The sequence below is a fragment of the Suncus etruscus genome, chromosome 11, assembly GCF_024139225.1.
Source record: "Suncus etruscus isolate mSunEtr1 chromosome 11, mSunEtr1.pri.cur, whole genome shotgun sequence".
Taxonomy (NCBI): Eukaryota; Metazoa; Chordata; class Mammalia; order Eulipotyphla; family Soricidae; genus Suncus; species Suncus etruscus.
The window spans coordinates 9632293-9654609 of NC_064858.1; the positions used below are offsets into that span (position 1 = coordinate 9632293).

Below are 22317 nucleotides of genomic sequence, written 5' to 3' on the forward strand. Positions count from 1 at the left end.
CTCCTGGCTCTATGTTCAGAAATCGCTCCTGGCAGACTCAGGGGACCATATGGGATGCCGAGATTCGAACCACCAACCTTCTGCATACAAGGCAAATGCCCTACCTTCATTCTATCTCTCCGGCCCCCCTTAACACTTTCTTTTGTTTGTTTGTTTGTTTGTTTGTTTTTTGGGCCAAACCCGGCAGTGCTCAGGGGTTACTCCTGGCTGTCTGCTCAGAAATAGCTCCTGGCAGGCAGGGGGGACCATATGGGACACCAGGATTCGAACCAACCACCTTTGGTCCTGGATCGGCTGCTTGCAAGGCAAACACCGCTGTGCTATCTCTCCGGGCCCAACACTTTCTTTTTAAAATAGCAATACTGGGGTGACCCAAAACAACAACAACAACAACAAAATAGCAATACTGGGACCAGAGAGGTAGCACAGTGGATAAAGGCATTTGCCTTGCATGTGGCCAACCCAGATTCCATCCCCAGCATTCTATATAGTCCCCTGAGCACCATCAGGAATAATTCCTGAACACAGAGTCAAGAATATCCTAAGTGTCACTTGGTGTGACCTAAAAAAAAAATAAAAAACTTCAAAAAATAAATTAGCTATAATAATAAAGGCCTAGTGACTCTGGTCAAGTGTACAGCTGAAAAAGGGGTCTGGTCCTGTAGGGTCTTTCTTTAGAGGGAACTCAACAAGCATGAACACAAGGTGACAAGAACAATCAACTCTCCAGTGGTAAGCGTCTCAATGAGGACACTAGGACCCTTTGTCAATATCCCCTGAGGCAATGGGAGTGATGGGTCTGAGTCAACAAAAATGGCCTGGTAAGTGTGAGTTTGCTTCCTGAAAAAAATCGTCCCTTTGCTATCTAATGGTGCATACTGAATAAATGAGAACATAGAAAGCTCAGAATACCTAATTATTTATCTTTTGCAGATGTTATTGTGGTTTGCGAATATTACAGGTCAGCTCAAAATTTGTTCTTGCAACATGTTTTTAATAGTGCTGGGGACTGTGGATGAAAAGGTCATGCAGACTAGGCATGTGGTCTACCACAGAGCCACATCTCTTGCACTTTGCACACTGAAAATTCGCTTTTTATTTTTAATACAAAGAAATATAACCAAGTACACTAGAATGGTTAAGACAGTCATGGGTCTGGTGGAAAAACACTATTGTCCAGTATAATTCTGAAAAATATACATCCACTAGAAGTCTAATACTGAGTCAAAAAACTATTAAAACCTATTATTTAGGTTGTAAATCAAAAATTGCAGTGTCTGGGGAAAGGGGTGTGCCCTGAAAATTCGTATAGGTCCCGACCTGCACACCCACTGATTCTTGGGATTCGGTGCCTCACAGGGAACTTTAGCACCTGCTCCATTTCTTTTTACTGTGCCACCTTCACCCAGAGACAGCGCCCAAAAGGCAGGCCCAAGTCCTGGTATTAGATCCTGGAAACACAATGACCCTCTTGTGAGAGCTTGTGGCCCTGCTGCAGCTCCCAAGGAAGCTGTGTGCTTAGCTGACCCTGAAGAACCTCAAATGAAATTATTGCTGAGCTCATTCCAAATCGTATCAGCTCTGAAATCAACTGGGTGGAAAGATGATCTCAATGCAGCCTTGCAGATGCTCCAGCCAAGGATGGCGCGCCCAGTGCATTTCTACAGTCTATAATAAATGTTGTGGCATTCACTAGGCTGGCAACAACTTTATCTTGAGGTCCCAGGTGGATAAGAAGATCTTCATCTGGGCTGGGGCGATAGCATAGAGGTAAAGCATTTGCCTTGCATACAGAGGACAGCGGTTCGAATCCCGGCATCCCATATGGTCCCCTGAGCTTGCCAGGAGCAATTTCTGAGTGTAGAGCCAGGAGTAACCCCTGAGCGCTGCCGGGTGTGACCCAAGACTGCTTCTGCATATGTCGTTTATTAAAAAGCCAAACCAGACAGATCTATTTATTTCCTTTTTCGCCACAGAAACAGTACTTGAGTATGGCATGCAGCTGCAGGTGCCATGCCTGCAGATTTCAAAGACTAGGTTGAAACCAGTGAGAACCTCTATGACCCTCTACATCAGAGCATAAGGCCAGGCCTATCTACATGGGAAACCCATGGGCGAGTCACAAAAGTCTGACATGACCTTATTTCTCCTTACCATGAGCTGCTGCTGGATGTTCCTAAGCTTAAAAACATGTTCCGTGCAGCCATCTGGTAGCGAGGTGGGCCCGTGCTGCGCTCCAGGCTCAGAGGTCAAGGTATAGATGTCCAGGTCTCGGCGGTGCCTTAGGGAACAGCTCCCACAGGGCACCTCGTGGGAGAGGCAGCTCCAGGAGTCAGGTTCCCCTGTGCCCTCCCTGAAAAACAAACCAGCTGGTTAATATACACACACACACACACACACACACACACACACACACACACTTATACACATATGTGCGCGCGCAGGTGCACGCCACCTCCTAGGGGGTCGCACTTTCAGCATCATGACTGTTTCAGATGCTGGTCCAGTGCCCCACTCAGGGGTCATATGTGAGCAAATGGAGGTCCCCAGATGGCTATACTTCTGACCAGGACTAAGTACAGTCTGGGATCTCCCAGAATCCTAAGGATGAGGGGTTGGTGACAGCTGTGGTTTCACTTGCAGCTGATGGCCCTAAGAAAGGAAAAGCCAACTCTCAAAGGGCTGGTAGATAGCATTGCAAGCAAAAGCTCCAGTCCCAATCTCAGGCATCACATCATGGGTAGCTCTCAGGCACTGTCCAGTATGGCCCAAAAAGTGAAACCAAACAAACAAACAAAAAAAAGCACCTTTATAACAGGAAGAAGAATTATGACAAAGCCCCTATACTACTAAATCCTGTTCAGAATCAGCACTTCGTTCCAGGAACTTCAAGATCTTAGGGGGAAATAAAATTGGTGGCAGGGGTGTGCGTGTGTGTGAAGGAGTATCGGTGTTATTTGTGTCATGAGACTACTTCTGGCTACTCGGGGGCTGTCGCCATGTTGCTCAGTGTCACCCTGGCCCAAGAGGGCAGGAAAGGCAGCGCACAGTTCCCTGGGTGGAAACCAGAGCAAGCTGCAAAGAGGCCCAGCGCACCAAACCCACTCCCTTCCAGGCTGCCCTGGATGCCTGTTCTCCCTCCCCCTCACAGCCCAGTGCTATGAGAGCCCAGGGAGCAGGCTGGGCAGCAGCAGGAGGAAGGATTGCTGGAAGGACACCACCCGAGCTAATAACACAGGGACCTGCTGAGACCCGCAAACACCAAGGCTGGATCCAAATCTCTGAGGTCCACCTGGTCTTGTGGTCGCTGATGTCACAGACGTAGCTACAGGGAGAGAAAGCCATAGAGAAGTTTCACTCTTGTCAGATGTTTAACCATCTCATTTGGTGTTTCACTGACATGCAATGTTATTACTAGTGGATATTCCACCAAAAGGAGGGGTGGCTTTAACTATGGTAACAATGCAGGGCAAACAGATTCCATGTTGTAGCTGGAAAGAAGCACCATCGTCCACTGGCAGTGAGTGGGCTTGCTAGAGTTGAAAGCAGCCAAGTATGTATTCTGGGCACCCAGACAGCCACCAGCCACCAGAATGAGGGCAGCCAAGAAGGGGCCTGCGTGGGACCTTGGCCAGTGTCAATGCCTCATACCAGGTCTCAGCATGGCACAGAGTCAGAATCTGAGTTCCCCTCTCAAGCCAACACACAAAGCTCTCCGTATCTGCTCGCTCAGTCACAACAGTGGAGATGGCTGGAATAAAGCTGGCACCTTTAGATCATTGTGTGTGTGGGGGGGGGGGGAATGGAATGAAGGTTCTAGACCTCTGTACAATGTGACTGGCCATGAGGGTACCATCTGTGGGTCATCACACTGAGTACCTTTCTCTTCTGCCTTTCCATTGGGAGCACAGTGAGCAAAGCAAGTATGTTGAGAGCTGCTTCCAAGTGGTCCTGCCAGTGACACAGACTTCTCCTGGCCTTACCAAAGCAACAAGCTGGCAGAGTGAGTGCTGCTTAGTGGGCCATGCCTTCTGCACCTGAACCCACATGGAGGATATCAGCTGAGTGGGCAGGCAGAGTTTGTATGGGATGAGAGTCTGTCTGGTTTCTGATCTCATCCAGAAGGCAAACCTGGGACAGTCACAGGCTCACTAACTGCTCTGGGTCTTCTGCACACAAATACCTGATGCTCCTTAACAGGCTAAAGACATGGCATTATTTCAAAGGAAAGAACATCATCATTGTTGATGTGAACCAAATTCCAGACCAGGGAAAGAACTAGAAATGCTTACAGAAAATCGTGTGAAACTTGAAGGAAATCATATAAGTGGGTAAAATCATTCCAAAAGGATACACCTGATCAGGAAGAGTGTGGGCCCCTGTCCTCCAAAAAAAGAAAAGAAAAGGAAAAGAAAGATGAAGAGCTGCTATGGGGAAATGGAATGCTCCATGGAATGGGGGGAGGGTGGAACAGGGCGAGGTGGAGGTCACACAGCAGCCTCCTGGAGACAGGCCTTGGCTGAGAGGAAACCATGAGTTTAGCCCAGTAAGGTGATCACTGTCCTTCCTGTCCGGACACTCCTTGAGGCCCACCTGGGGCAAGCAGCACTTAACTCACTGGAAACCCATCCAATAGGCTAGAGTATGTTTACAGACCAGGATCCTGCTGGAACACTCCCCAACACAGGGGTGGAAATGGTCACTTAGAAACAGGCACAATAAACAAAACAACCCAAAAAAGAAAGTCCTTTCCAGAGGCTCCACCTGACTTTTCCTCAAGCCTCTTTACTCTGATTTGCAGTTTCTACAGAAACTTATGACACATCAATTCTCTAAAGCCCGAGCACTGTACAATAAATAAGTGAGTCAGAGGGAAGTTTCCAGATTTATTTTAACTTTTCCAATTCACCACAGAAGAGGGAAAAAAGACCCTCTAAAAATTAATTACCAGAGGAAAATGAAACGTGGATAATACAAAGCATTAATCCTATGACAGAGCCAATTTATGTAAAGTCAGTATGAAAATTCAGGGCCAGGAATGCAGCTGCAAGGTGGGCTCTTAGGACAGGTTCTGGGATCTACCCCCAGTACTACCCCAGCAAGCCAAAACAAAACAGTTCTAACCTCCTGATGGATTTCCCCTTTGTCTAATCAGGAACTGTGACAAAGAATGGGAGTTGGCCTTAACCTTTAGAATAGACAAGGACTACAGATTATAGAAATCACCTTCTACATTCTTCATGTTGAGGGAGAAGAAAGACAGGCCCCAGAAAATGTTGCCCTGGACAAAACACCCCTTCCAACTGAGGTGTATATACATGGGCACAGGCAAAATTTCTTTCCCGATGCAGGTAACTGCATTGTGAGGGGTGAACTGGACATAGTAGATGCTGAGTTTATTTAATTGATTTATTTAAAAAAAAATGTTTTAGGTTTTTGAGCCACACCCGGTGATGCTCAGGGGTTACTCCTGGCTATGCGCTCAGAAATCACTCCAGGGGCCGGGCGGTGGCGCTGGAGGTAAGGTGCCTGCCTTACCTGCGCTAGCCTAGGAGACGGACCGCGGTTCGATCCCCCGGCGTCCCATATGGTCCCCCAAGCCAGGAGCGACTTCTGAGCGCATAGCCAGGAGTAACCCCTGAGCGTCACCGGGTGTGGCCCAAAAACCAAAAAAAAAAAAAAAAAAGAAATCACTCCAGGCTTAGGGGACCATATGGGACACCAGGGTATCAAACCCAGTCCATCCTAGGTTAGTGCATGCAAGACAAGCACTCTATCGCTTACGACACCGCTCTGGCCCCTTATTTTTAAAATGATTTTTTATATTCCTGTAACATCAGGAGAGCCAATGATGGGCAGCCATGACACAAACACCATTCCCTGACTTCAGTGTGAAACAAAAGAAGTCACTACTCCATTGGAACTAATCTTCAGGGAAGTAGGCCCAACTTTGCCAAGCACTTTCAGCATTGAAACATTTAATCTCCTCAGTAATGTGGCCCAGTCTACAAATAGCTGCAGAACCAAGGTTTGGTAAACCAGCTGAGAGGCTAATGTGCAAGCTTCTAAATTCACCCCAAGCAATCTGTAAGTTCAGGAGCTAAGAGTAAAGTTAGAAGCAAAATGTGGCAAGTGTGCACAGAGGAAGGGATGAAGACAAGACCCGGACAGCCACTACAGAACACCCAAGTCCAAGGGCAGCTGCTGCAAAGAATTCTCTTAGCTGGACCAACAGTATAGGTTAAGGTACTTGCATGTGACCAGCCCAGATTTGAGTCCCAGAATGTCAGAGGGTCCCCAGAGTCTAGTAAAAAGTGACACCTGAGCCAGGAGACAGCACTGGGCAAAACTGGGTGTGGCCCAAAAATCAGGAAAGGAAAGGAAAAAGAAAGAACTCCTTTCTTAACAGCAGATTCCCTTCCAGATGGGCACCTGCTGCTGACAGGAGCCAGCGCAGTGGTGCCAGGAACTGTCATAGCTCATAGGCTCCAGGGCACTCCCTAAGAGACAGGAGGGAGTACAGTGATGGGGCAGAACAGAGACTTCTTGGCGCACACACAGGTGCATCCTGAAAGCCAATGCTGCCCAAGAACACACAGAACAGACACAGAATGGCAAAGAACAAGCGACAAAGACCGAGAGCCAAGCAGCTGGTACTCACTTATCGATGGCCCAGCATCCCGAATATCTCAAGCCCATCCTCTTCTGGCTCAAGTCCCATACTCCAGGGGGGAGGAGAGATGTTGAGGCCAGCCCTCCCAACAGAGACTTTGTATCTTCTGACAGGAACTGCATGCAGCACCTAGTTCCTTATTTGAGAGCTGCTGCAATATCTTCCATGAAACCACATCAGCCCCCTGCAACAGGGTGGGCGAGGCTAAATGGGGGCGGGGGGGGGGGGGTGCCTCTCGCTCCACCTGAGGAGGAAGCTGCTTGCAGGCACATCACTCCAACACTTCACACAGATTCTCTCCCTTCCTCCTTTTGACACAGGCTACCACTCCAGCCTGACCAAACAACACAAGTCCTCATAGTCATTGTGTGGCCACTAAAAATTTATTCAAAACCTGGTCAAGGGGCCAGAGCAGTGGCACAGCGGTAGGGCATTTGCTTTGTACATGGCTGACCTAGGACGGACCAGAGTTTGATCCCTCAGCGTCCCATATGGTCCCCCAGGCCAGGAGCGATTTCTGAGCACATAGCAAGGAGTAACACCTGAGCGTCACAGGGTGTGGCCTAAAAACAAAAACAAAAAAAAAAAAACTGATCAAAATCATGACTTAGAATAGTCAGAGCCTTTCAAAGGCACCATGCTGAGACCCATGATATCCAGCATTCCAAGTGCAAATCTCCTTCCAGAATTAGGGAGACAGTCCAAGTGGCAAAGCACAAACCCAACTTGTGCAGAGCCTGGAATTCATACCCCTCCAACACACGCTCTAGCTACACTGCAGCATATGGATCTAGGGCCTAGAATACAGCTAGGAGTGGTCCCATCCAAAAAGGACAAAGTTCCTTCTAGGAAGTTTTTACAGAATGAAAGTTCTTAGCAAAAACCCTTGCCTGAACTGTCATTTCTCAGGCACAAAAAAGGTATGGCTGGGGCCGGAGAAATAGCACGGAGGTACGGTGTTTGCCTTGCATGCAGAAGGACAGTGGTTCAAACCCCAGCATCCCATACGGTCCCCCGATCCTGCCAGGAGCGATTTCTGAGCATAAAGCCAGAAGTAACCTCTGAGCACTGCCGGGTGTGTGACACCCCCCCCCCAAAAAAAAAGGGTATGGCTGAGGGCAGCAAATATGGCTTATGGCTTTAGGTGGCTCAGGGCTCAGAAGGTTGAGACACTTTTTTCACCCTATGCTGGAACTTTTTGAAAGAGACTGTTACATTCTAATAAACACATGAGGTCAGTAACATTTTATGTCATTTCATATTTATTCTCATTATCATGCAACTTCATTTTCTGTTGGGGACATCAGCTCTGGCCCAAGAGTGATTTTAGCCAAATATTTATCTAACACAGCGATTCCACACCCTTTGCTTTTCTTCACGCTAATAAAAGGTTGGAGAAAATGTCATTATTCTTTTTACTAGTATACCTTTAAGGAAACTTCAAAATGGACCAAAAACAAACACTCAATCACATTACTGGATGTTTGTGTTCTGAGAGGGTGGAACCCACCAAATAACCCTTCATTTGCTCACATGCACCTAATTCCAGATTCCAGTATCGTCCAGAAACCTGTATTTCCAAAAACACATGCTGTTGCCATAGAGTTTGTTAGCACAGGTTAAGTTTTGTAACTTTACAACTCCTTGAAGAAAAACTTGGGCTTGCTCTTCAAGCCCATGCTCACTTGAACACATATCTCACTTGCCTGTCTCTATTACTTGCTTTTATCCACTCTGGAAAAGCCTGTGTTCTCTCTCGAACATGTGCAACATGTATTCCCTATTTCGCCCCTCACATCTTTCTAAGTAAGTTTGGTTCAATAAAAAGTATCTTGTTTCACTTTAAAAAGAAAAAAATACATCCTCAGGTTTAAATTTTGTTCCCAGGCAGTCCAGCAAAACAATACAGGCAAGCCCTTTGCAAACACACAGCCAGGGAGCAAGAAGACACATGTGGAAAGAGACAGGACGTGAGACAGAATGAACTGCTCTGACAACTAGCTCCCAGAACCAGCTGGCCCCTCCACCTACCACCACTCCACTCCATGCCCTCTATGAACTCAGATCTGCTCCCAAATTCATGGGCACTGCTTTTGATGTGGTCCATAAATTCCACTGGGAGTGAGCCTCATCTATTAATAGTTCCAGAATAGCCATTAGTTCTAGGGACTCTGGAACTCTATTTTGTCCCCTGTCCCCTCAGTGTACAACATAGGCCTATGATGAGGTCAAAAGGAGAGTCCAGGGCAAGAACTAGTGTGGCACAGGCCTGGTTCAGTGTCCATGTCCTGTGCCCTCCCTATCTCTCCCTAGTATCCACTCATTTCTAGCAGCACCTGCCACTCACCAGAATACAAAGACACTGAAAGGATGGCCCGCAAGCACGTAGGAGAGATGCGAAGTAGAAAACTCCTGTTTGCTGATTGTTAGGTAGTGTTAGCATATTTGTTCCACCCTTTTCTTTCTAAGTAAAGGCTTCCAGCTGGTTTGGCACTACGTGGGCAGCTGGGGACTGCCAGGTGGGTCTGTCAGACACGCCTACATAATGGAGCCACCTCTCATGCCAAGACCTTGGTAGAAGGGCACCACGTTGCAGGGCCTGGTCTGTCCCTTGGAAAGCATCTAGAGTGCCCACAATACACCATACCACATGTGCTCTGCTGCCTTGTACCACAGCAATACATCCCGCTAGGAGCAAGGCCTGATTCTGGGACACTGTGGGCCAATGACTGGGGTAACTCGTTTCACCTCACTGGTCTCAATCTCCTCAGTTAGAGAACAGGGATAACAGCATCCACGCCACCTAATCAATAAGCCCCCATGAGCCCTAAGAAGCAAAAAGGAAAACATGAGTTTGAGCAACAGGTCTCAATCCTTCCAGAAACACAGTGAGGCCAGAGGGTCTGTGAAGTCTCCTGACTCCGAACACATGTTAATTAGAATGTGTACAACAGGGGGCTGGGAAGGTGGCACTAGAGGTAAGATGTCTACCTTGCAAGCGCTAGCGTGGGATGGACCTGGTTCGATCGACCGGCATCCCATATGGTCCCCCCAAGCCAGGAGCGATTTCTGAGTGCATAGCCAGGAGTAACCCTTGAGCGTCAAATGGGTGTGGCCCAAAAACCGAAAAAAAAAAAAAAAAAGAATGTGTGCAACAGAGCCGTGGATTCCAGTTTGGGCAGGATCGGGGGGGGGGGGGGGGGGGAGTGTGCTTACTGAACCTTTCCTTACCTGTTGCATTAAATAATTGATGATGGTGATGGATGGAGAAGGATGGAGGGATCTTTCTCTGCCACCCTTATTTCTCTGGCTCAGAGGAGGCAAGGGATTCCCACAAGGAGAGGCCAAACTCTAGAGCCATACAGACCCTGTCCTCCAAGCACGCTGTGTTCTGGATTATATAAAACTATGCAACAACCCCATCTGGGGACATCTCAGAAGCATCCAATGAGCTGCCAGCACAGCTCATTTCCCAATCCTTAACCACTCTGCTTCCCAACACACTGGGCTAGAAGCTCAAGATGAAATGAACTGCACCTGAACAGCACAGCAGTTTCTCAGGTGGATGAGTATATAGAATCAAAACTCAGATTCTAAAGCCAGGACACTGGAAAGACTCGGATCTGGAAGCAAACATCGATCTGAAAACACACACACACACACACACACACACACACACACAACACACACACACACACACACACACACACGCACGCACGCACAGTCACACGGATTCAGGAATTCCAACACTAAGCCTCAACCCCTAAGAAGCAGAAAGCTCCGTGGAAGTCCTGAAACACAACAAAGTACTTTCCTGAAAATCCAAGTATTAGGAAGGAACAGACCAGACCCAGAGGTGGGATAGGTGGTCTAAACACCAATCCAAGGTGCTACATTCAAAGATGTTTTTAACCAGTGAATAACAAGGAATATACTGAGTGGGATCTAATTAAACCCACAATCCAATTAATCCCACATCTCCCACATCACATACCTAAGGGAAAGTAAGTTTATTAAGGGAAGGATGGGACATCTCTAAAAAATAAAAGGGATGGCATAATTTTGCATAGGCTCAGCAAAAGTTGGAAAATTAGAAAGAAAATACTTTTGGCCCTAAAAAAAGGGTGTCCCTACCCACAAAGCTCCTGCCATAAGACCAACTACAGGCTCCAGGCACATTAATTTGTCTAACTTCAAAGTCTTCCTTCAAGGTCTCAGGAAAGATTCTCCTCCATCACAGTTTTCAATGTCAGGTCACAGTATTTAAAGACATTGGTGTTACATTAATCCTATATAGAAGTCATAATGTCCTGAGGCGTCTCTTGGTTTCAGATGAGCACACGCATTCATAGGCCAGATGTGATTGGGGGGGGGGGACCCCCATAGCCCAAGGAGAGTTCAGGGACCCAAAAGTGGCTAGTTCTATTGCCCTTGGAAAGATTCCTGCAAAGAACTTCCTGTCTAGCTAAACAAAACTATCAGCTTGGCAGGTGGAGCAAAACAAAACCCAGTTTATGTAACAGCACAGTGTCACTTTCTGAGTTCTCCTCTCATCCTGGCTTCCACACTGACCACCCCCACCCCACCCTGTTTCCAATCCCCCAACAACAACAAAAAAAAAAAAAAAAAAAAAAAAAAAAACAGAACAACTCAATAAAGAATTAGCATGAGCAAATTCCATATGAATTTGGGAACACCCAAGCCTCTTGACTTAAGCAACAAAGGACCCTTCAATGAAGAAAGAGAACAGAACCACTGGGGTTTACTCCTGTTCCCATTACATAGCAGAAGAGAATCACACATAACAGAAGAATAAGATAGTAAATAAAGAGTAGAAGACCCTGAAATTCCTACACTTTCTAAATCTGCAAGGGAAAGAATCATAGCTGTCGTGATGCCCTATTTTTCTCTTCAGACATGGACAACACCTAGCTACTGTTCTGACCAACAGCCTCCTCCAGAGAACTCTAGTCAGGAAGAGTAACTGAGCCCAGGCACATTAACAGGACTTCCCTCTGGGTGCTCTTAACCATGCGTGCGGACAGTCCACTGCTCTCGCTATATCCGTGGACATTCCCTTCTTGCCCTCTGAATGTTTTCTGCGAGCAGCACTACATTATTCATTTCCAATTAACTCTTTTGAGGCCGAGGTGGGGGAGAACCTACCTCCCCTTGTCCTACACAGGAATGAACTGGCCACTGGTTATGGGATGCTCCCCCCAGAGACAAGACTTACTGAGTTTCCAGGACAACTGAAGAGATGAGCAGCAGTAAGGCTGGGAGGCAGAGGAGGGGAAAAGGACTTCCAGAGACTGCCTTGAGCAGGAGCAGGCCAGGAGCCCTCCAGCAGAAGGCCAACCAAGAGAGGCAAGATCTGAATTCCTGGCAGATTCACACTGGGAGGCGGGGGGCGGAGCTACCACGAAGCAGGGGTGAGGTTGGTGGGGAGCAGGAAGAAGAAGGTGGCTTACTGAATGAGGAGCTGGTGCAGCTGGTGATACCCTCGCTCCAGGGCCAGCCTCACAGGCGTTACTCCTTCCTGGTTGTGGACGCTGAGGGCCCCACGGCCACCAGGCTTCTGCAGGAGGAGCCACGTCAACCTCAGCAGTCCCAGCCGCACAGCAAAATGCAGGAGTGTTTCCCGGGGGGTACCATCTGCAGGAGGGGGACAAAAGAGTAAATGGTGAGGAGAGTGGTAGCACTAAAGCGGGTACCAGCACTGGCCCACCAGACTGCAGAGCCAAGTTGAGGCCAGCCAAGGAGCAGGGAGCAGATCCTTTTGATCTTCTGATTCGGCGATCACCCTGCCAGTCCATGCAGGAGATGAGGGAAGGCACCCATGCTAAAACAGCGAAGAGAAGTGAAGGCTCCGCACACTATGGGGGTGTACGGGGGAGGGCTGAAAGAGTATATCACTGATGGTGTGATCCCTGTGGGCACACGCTGAGCTGCCCAGCTGGGGCTGGCAGCCGGTCACAGAACTGGTTCTGCTTATTGAGCACACACGGGCCTCTTCATTGCTCCACATTAAGGGCAAATCAAATTGTTGGCACTGCTAGGCCTTTGTGTTTAATGAAAGAAAGAAATGAATCTCTGGGCATAAGAGAGACCAATTCTAAGATAACAGACTAATCACTTTCAGGGGGTGGGGGAAGTGCTAAAGTTTATTTTCCTTGAAGTGGAAGTCACTTGGAGGTGACAGAATATGGAAGGGCTATGAGCAGAATAAAGCAGAGCTCAAATCTAACTTGGAGGGGTAGCCTGCTGGCAGGTTATCCAGGCCTCCGCCCCCCACCCGCCTTCCCCAGGCTTTGAAAGCAGAGCCAGGATGGCAGAGTCCAGGCCAGGTTACTTATAGTGTCCATTACCCACCTGCCCTGTGTGACCCTGTGTGGTCAGAGGACACAGGGACCAAGGAGTCTGCATCAATGGTTCCTTTCTCCAAAACCAGGGGTATGACCCCCCCAACCCTCTGCAAAGTTCAGGCTTTGAAGCTTCCATCTTGAGTCTGCAATCCCCACCTTCCCATAACTCAGCAAATCTCCTTTCATGAAAACCAGCAATTGTGCAAGCAAGCTCATGTTTTGACTGAAAAAAAGCCCCTTCTGCTATGTTTTCCTTCCAAGTGCTATTACAATCTCTCCCAAGTATACACAAACACTGAATGGGTTCAGCAGCAAATACTCATGGGCCAGAAGCACCAATTAATGTTTCCCACATCACCTCATCACATATCAACACACTTGCCCTGCCTTCTACACATCCGCCTTGCACTCTGATGCATTTGTCAGGAAGCTCAAGCCGCCACCTCACTTCACCCCAACACTCCAGCATGCAAGTCTGAGATAGAGTTCAACCTAGAGAGGATGAGTTCGTTTATTCATGTACCGAAAAATACAGATGGTGCAGAGAACCATGGGACAATCTGATTCAGGCCTGCCCCCCTAAACCCAAATTTTTTTTTTTTTTTTTTTTTTTTGGTTTTTGGTTTTTGGGTCACACCCGGCGGTGCTCAGGGGTTACTCCTGGCTGTCTGCTCAGAAATAGCTCCTGGCAGGCACGGGGGACCATATGGGACACCGGGATTCGAACCAACCACCTTTTGGTCCTGGATCGGCTGCTTGCAAGGCAAACGCCGCTGTGCTATCTCTCCGGGCCCCTAAACCCAAATTTCTATTAGAACAGAAACAGTCCTTCCCAGAGACTGTCTTCTACTGTCTCCGCCTTCGGTCAGAATCGTCTCACTTTATATTAATTCTGCCTGTTCTAGAACTTCATGTAAATGGGATCAGGCTGCATGTGCATGCTCTAGCACACACCTATATATACACTGTGCAAGGCCTGGGCTCTCCCACTGGGCACCATCACACCTCCTCTGATACAGAGGTTTCTTTCACTGGGTGCCTCAGCAGTGCCTTCCTGTCCTGCTGAGAGGAGTCTACACTCCAGGCAGATCAGGAACATCTAACTAGGCCCTTGTTCATGCTGAGGACATTTTTATTTGATCTTCACAAGATCCTGGGAACTGGATTTGCAGCGAAGGCAGCAGGCACAAAAGGAAAAGCAAATGCGTGAATAAATGCAGTTGTGTTAGTGTCTAGAATCATTCAGGCACACAGGCTTTATTTAACCAACATTTTCCATGAGTGACTGACTGCTTTCGCGCCTTTCATCTCAGCTTCAACTCCAAAGCACTCACGATTGAGACTTCAACTCTGTTCTCTGCTCCCCTATCTGTTTTCCTCCCTCATTAGCCTGTGTCTTTTCCCTCTGTATTTGGGCTTTGTTACGCAGATCACTAACTGCATTTCCTATGAGGTCAGCCAGGTCTCTGAGCCCACAGAGAATTCAATTACTTTCAAGATTCTGAATGTCCTTGCCTCACTGCGGCCAACTCTCATTCCATCTCTGTCGGCACTGTGATGGCTTTTCTAAAGAGGTAATTAAGGCCCCTGATCAGTTGATCTAATAAGGAAGATTATGCTGGGTAATCAGGACCGGCCTAAATGAATCAGTGGCAGGGCTTCAGAGCAGGACCGAGGTCTTCCTGGAGAGATGCCAATGCCTGCTGGGTCCTGGGCTGCATCCTGCTCAAGATGGCCCTACATAAGACCAGGACCAGGCTGTGGGCCGTTGCCCGCATGAGCTGCTCTCCTGCAGCCGGCATTTTGACTTGATGGGGTGGAAGATGCCCTGGAAGACCTGGCATTTTGCCCTGGATTCTGATTTTCTTGGTTGAAGCATGATGAACCTACAAACTCTATCACTATCTCTTCCCTTCCCCCTTTCATTACAGGCCTTTGAATAGATCATCAAAAGGTGTCCCCTAGTTGCCCCTGAAGCCAGCCATACTCAGTCCTACCCACCTGCTCAGAATACAACCCAGTCCCTCCATTCTGGCACCTGCTTTGCTGGGCCTCTTGTTGGTCTCTCCTCCTATCCCCACTATTCCTGAACACAAATGCCTTCCTGCAGCTGCAGAAGATCTGCTATGCCAGCAACACAAGCACACAGCTGCCTCTAGTGTGCAGACTTGCTGTGGCTGGCAGGAGACTTTGGTGGGGAGTTTGGGGCAGGAGGCAACAGCCACATCCACTCCCTAGCCCTTCAACACCTGAGCTAAGTTGTCAGACAACAGTCTTCAAACATGCTGTGGATATGTCCAGCCATTCCTCTTGCCCTGCCACCACAGATCCTACAAGGGCTGAGAGACAGAGCCAAAGCCACTTCCCAGGACCAGAATACACGGCACATCGGTACCACTAAGAGGGGCAGTGGAAACCTCTCACCAAAACACCAGAGGACAAGCATCTGTCAATGCTCTCAGCAAACTCACCAACATCTGGTCTCTCAAAGCAACATGAAGAGCAGGCAACATGTGCAGGGCCAAAAGAGTAGTAGAGGAGTTAAGGTACCTGCTTTACATGCGGCAGACATGGGCCAATCTCCAGAATCCTGTGTTCCCCTAAGAACCATCAGCTGACCAACCCCCAGCTCAGAGAGCCAGGAGCACCCCAAGTACTGCAGGGTTTGGCCCCAAGAGCTGTGAAGAACCTGCAAACCAGCATGCCATCTGGTTTGTTTTGTTTTGTGGGGGTGTGTATGGGGGTTTGTTTGTTTTATTGTTTGTTTTTGGCTCAGGAGTTATGCCTGTATTCTGCACTCAGTAATTAATCCTGGTAGAGTTTGGGGGACCATAAGAATGTCCAAGATAAAAACCCAGGTCGGCCATATGCTCAGCAAGCCCTCTACCTGCTGTACTATCACTCCGGGCTCCACAAGCATGCTACCTGCATTCATTCTTTCCATTTCAAAAAGAGGATTTGGGGGCCCAGAGAGATAGCACAGCGGTGTTTGCCTTGCAAGCAGTGGATCCAGGACCTAATGTGGTTGGTTCGAATCCCAGTGTCCCATAGGGTCCCCCGTGCCTGCCAGGAGCTATTTCTGAGCAGACAGCCAGGAGTAACCCCTGAGCACCGCTGGGTGTGGCCCAAATACCAAAAAAAAAAAAAAGAAAAAGAAAAGAAAAGAGTATTTGGGAGGGGAAGCAACATCTGGCAGCACTCAGGGGTTACTTCTGGCTCAACACTCAGAAATCGCTCCAGACAGGTACGAGGAACCATATGGGATGCCGGGGATCAAACTGGGTCCATCCTGGGTCAGCTGCATGCAAAGCAAATGCCCTACCATTGTGCTATTACTCAGGACCTCAACAAGAGGAGCAAGTACACATGTGCCCACAAACTTGCAATGTACCTAAGGCAGAAAGAGATCTTCCATTAACACTGCATGAAGACCCCAGTCCCTGGTCCACCAGAGCCTAGGGAGCGTGGGATGATCAGCCGTGGATCTCTCATCTTGGATGCCAAAGGCAATTCGAAACGCCTAGGAACTAGCTAGCTGCAGGGTAGCAGGAAATAGTGCTGAGCAGCTACCCGGACCAAACCCCCGAAGAAAGCCTACTTCAAGCCTTCTTCCTCTATACCCTTTGAGAAAGGACTGAGGGGAACAGACTGTTCCTGACACACCACTCTCCCCAGCAGTAAGTCCTCTTACTTCAGGTGGCTCTGCCCTTGAAATATCAGGGCTAGGGGCCGGGCGGTGGCGCTAAAGGTAAGGTGTCTACCTTGCCTGCGCTAGCCTTGGACAGACCTCGGTTCGATCCCCCGGTGCCCCATATGGTCCCCCAAGCCAGGAGCAACTTCTGAGCGCATAGCCAGGAGTAACCCCTGAGCGTTACCGGGTGTGGTCCAAAAATCAAAAAAAAAAAAAAAAAATGGGCCCGGAGAGTTAGCACAGCGGTGTTTGCCTTGCAAGCAGTCGATCCAGAACCTAAGGTGGTTGGTTCGAATCCCGGTGTCCCATATGGTCCCCCGTGCCTGCCAGGAGCTATTTCTGAGCAGACAGCCAGGAGTAACCACTGAGCACCACCGGGTGTGACCCAAAAACCAAAAAAAAAAAAAAGAAATATCAGGGCGGAGGTCCCACAATTGATTGACACCCTCAACCACAGGGAAGGGGACAGGTATTTAAAATTCCGGGGGCAGGAGAGATGGTACAGGGTAAGGCTCATCCCTTGCACGTGGCAAGCCCAAGTTCGATCCTTGGCACCACATAGCCCTTGAGTCACCAGCGGTGGCCCAAGATGCTCCAAATATCACCAGGGCAGCCCGAATAATTGTTAAAAACACAGGACCCTGGGGGCTGGAGTGGTGGCACAAGCAGTAAAGCATTTGCCTTGCACGCACTAACCTAGGGACAGATTGTGGTTCGATCCCCCGACGTCCCATATGATCCCCCAGGAGCAGTTTCTGATCACATAGCCAGGAGTAACTGAGCATCAATGAGTGTGACTCCCCCCAAACACACACACACACACACACACACACACACACACACAATGAGTATGCCCCCCAAACACACACACATACAATGAGTGTGCCCCACCAAACACACACACACAACCCTCATGTGGAACCACAGGCCAGGTTGGCCAAGAATTGCCAGGTAAGGCTGATGGGTCTCCTCAGCATGACTTGGGAGGCCCCCAGAGTAGGCTAATTCAGTCTGATTCCAGATGTCAGGTGCCAGATGTCCCATCTGGCCCCTAGACGCATGGCAACGTGCAAGAATCACCTAACTTGACGGGTTTCATCTCAGTGCCTTGAGGTGACGTGACAGTGATTCTTGGGTGCCATTTTGAGACTCTGCGGATGGGTCAAACTACACTTCCAGAGCAGAACAATGCCAAAGCCTAAGCATTGTCTTCTAAGTAACCTTTCATGGCAATCTTGGGTCTTCCTTAGCAGCTATGGGTCTGTTTTCTGTCCCTGTGATGTGCTGTTTCCAGATCAACTCAACTATCTGTGGAAGGTCTCTCACCGCACAAGCCATCAGGCACAGGAGCAGGGGCACTCCTGATGGGCTGTGGAGGCCCTGTCCAGTGCCCATGTACCTCCCTTCACCAGTCACCTGGCAGTATGAGCCCTTTCCAGAAGAGATCCCTCTCTACAGAGAGAGCCAGAGAGCTGAAAGCTACTATAAATTCCTCTCTCTTTAGCATCTCACTACAAGAACATTGCCAACAGCTCAGTCAGGAAGTCCTGAAGAGATGCCCCTAAGACCAGCTGCCCCGGTAGCACAAAGATTCAGTCTGCAGGGTAAAGGCTGGGAGATGGCAGCTATCAGCCAGCTGCCCCCTCAGAGTCTGTGAGGGCTAGACTCGAGTCTTTCCAAGTCACACCCTGACTTACCATGCTCCGCGTGGTCAGGCCCCAACACATTCCACTCAGTAGGCAGCTTCAGGTGCCGGAAGGCCAGAGCCACCTTCTGGTCTAGGGCATTCACATCCCCGGATAAGGGTCCTGAGCGGTCGAGGAAGCGCGTGAAGTTCAGAGCCAGCTGATTCCCTGCACTGGTGGCCAGGAACTGGGCTGCATCGTATGCCTCGTCCCGGATGAACTGGAAGTCCCCTTCGGCCACCACAAGCACTGGGTGGCCATCCCTGGAGGCACAGAGCAGCACCTTCACCGTCTCACTGCAGTTGTGGCCTGGAGAGACCCAAAGCATAGGCATATTAGAGTCCTCTTGCTCAGAGCAGCTGCACTCCGTTCTCAAAGGAATCCCCCTTTCTCAACACCTAACGAAAGTTATTACTGTTTCTTGGAATATTACCCCCCTGTCTAAACAGCAGCCACATGTTCAAGCGTTTAGCCCTGTACTGGCTCTGCACCAACCACTGCTGTGCAAGCAAACAGACTGAAGAAAGCGCCAAAGGTCAGGCCTGGTAGACCCTGCAGTCATCTGACCTGACTGTGTGGGAGAGAGGCCTGAGGCCTCCACTTATACCCTGAGTCCCTGAAACAGTGTAGGATGAAGGGCTGGAGAGATAGCACAGCAGCATTTGCCTGGCAAGCAGCTGATCCAGGACCTAAGGTGGTTGGTTTGAATCCCAGTGTCCCATATGGTCCCCTGTGCCTGCCAGGAGCTATTTCTTTTTTTTTTTTTTAATTATCTTTATTTAAACACCATGATTACAAATATAATTGTAGTTGTATGATTACAGTCATGTAAAGAACACCCCCCTTCACCAGTGCAGGATTCTCACCACCAATTTCCCAGATCTACCTACTCCCCACCCCACCCACACCTGTACTCGAGACAGGCCTTCTTTTTCCCTCATTCATTCACATTGTTATGATAGTTTTCAGTGTAGTTATTTCTCTAACTGCACTCATCACTCTATGTGGTGAGCTTCATGTCGTTAGCTGCACCTACATGGGAGGATGGGGGGAAGTAAGGGTTAGGAGTGAGGCAGTAAAATATTAGAAATGAGCTTTGTAGGGCAGTATCAAGGTCCCAATACAAGATGGATATTATGAATATATAGAATATATGCACACAATACTATCAATATGAAAACAAAGAGAAAAAATTTCCACTGACTGTCCCAACATAAACCAGTGCTGGAATAGCCTGCCATCCTCCCAGAGCGTATTCCCATTACTGTAGGGAGAGATAGGGGGAAAGCCTGTTGACCCCTATAGAGTCCACCTAGACCAGTGCCCAGGGAAAGACTGAAGTCCAGGGGAGAAAAACCCTATACCTGGCAAGAGCTGGTCTCCAGAATCAAGGAGGAAATCGGAAGCCAAATGTCTGCCCGCCCTCCTCCCCATGCACCTCCCCCCTGGAGTACGGAGGGTGGGGGGAACCTGAGGACCACTAAGAGTTTACCTGAACCCACTTCTGGCCATCTGAGCTGGCACCCAGGGAAGGCCTGGAGTCAGGGGAAAAAGACAAGGATGGCTGGGGGCCTGCCAAGCCTCCCAGCACTCCCCAGGCTAGGGAGAAAGGCTCTGGTATGGGGCCTATTTCTGAGCAGATAGTCAGGAGTAAACCCTGAGCACCCCCGGGTGTGGCCCAAAAACCAAAAATAAAATAAAATAAAATAACAGCGTAGGATGAAGCCAACACCTGGTTTTCGTTTTTTGTTTTTTGTTTTTTTGTTTTTTTTGTAAGAATGTGAAGTACTGGGACCGGCAAGATAGCATGGAGGTAAGGCATTTGGCTTCCATGCAGAAGGACTGTGGTTCGAATCCCGACATCCCATATGGTCCCCCATGCCTGCCAGGGTCGATTTCTGGGCATAGAGCAGGAGTAACCCATGAGCGTTGCTGGGTGTGACCCAAAAACCAAAAAAATAAATAAATAAATAAATAAAAGAAGAAGAAGAATGTGAAGTACTAGCAACCCACTGTGCTCTCAGGCGCACCACTTCCAGCAAGGATGGCACTGTGGCCCACACAGCAAGCAGGGCCCAGGCTAGAGCAGAGGCAGCCCACCTGCTGCCACACCTGATGTACCTGGTCTGTCAGAGCCCAAACCTTCTCCAGGCCTGAGCCCCCATCCTCCCATGAAGCGCCCCCATCTACAGGTTCCATCTCAGAAGTAGATACTGATCTTGCTCATATTCTCACTGACTTCAGTCACTGCCCCTGTACCCTGCCCACTGCCATCTGCCTCCTGTAGACAGGCCTCCTGATGAAGTAGGGGAGGCATTTGGGGCTCAAGCCTGAGCTGCACATCTCTACACCAGCTCCCCACAGAGCCAGTGCATGTGCCAAGGTGGAAGACAGGCAGAGGACCTTCTCCCAGCCCCCAGACTGGCTCCATACTCCGTGGGCAGGGCAAGAGAGCTGTCCAGAGAGGTGTGCCAAGTTCAACTTCCCTCACCCCTCTGGCTGGACGCTCACAGGCTGTTCTGGGGCCCACAGCGCCAGACACAAGCACAGGCTGACAAAATTGCAGCCCTATACAGCGCTGCCCCACTGGTGGGTTCCACAGAGACATCGGTGAGGCCTGTAGTGAGGCGAGGCGCATGGTGCTCATCCTTCCACTCAGTTCCTGGCAACCAGGAAAGAAAACAAACATCACGGGCTTTTATTAATAAGGGAAGTTCTGAAAACTGCCCCAGCAGTTTCCGTTGGACTGACCAACGAAAGAAGCACAGATATGGCACAGAAACAAGAGAACTCCAGCCTGAAGATGCCTTCTGAGGGAGCCCACCCAGGTCCCATCCGCAGACAACAACACAGCTAAGGTGTGCATACAGACCAGGTGATCCCAAGGTAACCTGAGTCTGGTACCCACCTTCCTCAAAGAAAATGGCCTGTTCCCCTGAGAAAGCCACTCAGCTCTGACCCTCCAGCTCTGCACTTAGACTGACCACCTGGCCTAGCAGGCAGAAAGAAAAATTGAAGTTGGTGTACACAAATCAGTCAGCAGCAAAGAGGCAGCTGAAGCTCTTATCCACCAGCTAGGCACGTGTTCCCACTGGGGTCCCGCAAGGAAAATTTTCTACAAGGAGCTGCTGCTTGCAGCACAGGCAGACAAGGTTCTGTGCTCCTGCTCCCCTGACCCCAAAGAACTGAGGGGAAAGGAGGTAGGGGAGTGGAGAGGGGGAAGGACTACAGCTATTGGTCCCAGTTAATGATCCTGTGAAAACCTCCCCCAAACCTGTCCCCAGTGGGGCAGGCCAGAAGCCAGTGAAAGGGATGGGGGGAAGGCAGCAGGAGAGGATGTGGTGGGAGAGAGCACTCCCACAGGCCCTTATCGCTGTATGAGGCTGCATCCCCATGGAGACCAAACACTGCTACAGATCAACATACAGGCTGGAGCATGACCCAAGAATGACTTCATTTCCGATCCAGCTAAAAGCGGCACAAGTTCCATCCGGGCTCCTCCTGGGAGGATGAAACAATGGGAACTTTGTTTCAACAGAGACCCTGAAAGGAACCCTGCAAGGGCCAGCTTGCCTCCCCACAGAATCACCTCTCCACAGAAGGTGGCCCCCTAGTGCCCTATGCAAACGGGTCACTATGAGCAGTCTAGAGTGATGTCTTGGCATGCCGGAGATCCCGGTTGAACTCTAAGCACTCAGGAAAGTACTGAGTCAGATGAGCTCCCAGCACTGCAGGGTGTGCCCACCCCCAGGAATAAAAATACATTTTCATTTTATGTGTTGTCAATCGTATTCTTAAGCCAGTCACATCAGAAGTATGTTAGATGTAGGGACTTTTTTTTGGTTTGGGGGCCCCACCTGGCGATGCTCAGGTATTACTTCTGGCTCTACACTCAGGAATCAC

The 22317-nt window shown here is 49.3% G+C and overlaps 1 protein-coding gene across 1 annotated transcript in view; it reads right to left on the reverse strand.

Moving 5' to 3' along the window:
* Nucleotides 1-22317, reverse strand: part of AKAP13 (A-kinase anchoring protein 13) — a 102539-nt gene that overhangs the window by 77236 nt on the left and 2986 nt on the right. The window contains exons 2-4 of the mRNA XM_049783243.1: nucleotides 18427-18723; nucleotides 12145-12328; nucleotides 2155-2353 (exon numbers count right to left, since the gene is read on the reverse strand). Coding sequence (XP_049639200.1) covers nucleotides 2155-2157 — 3 coding nt within the window. The 5' untranslated portion in view covers nucleotides 2158-2353; nucleotides 12145-12328; nucleotides 18427-18723. The remainder of the gene's footprint in view (nucleotides 1-2154; nucleotides 2354-12144; nucleotides 12329-18426; nucleotides 18724-22317) is intronic.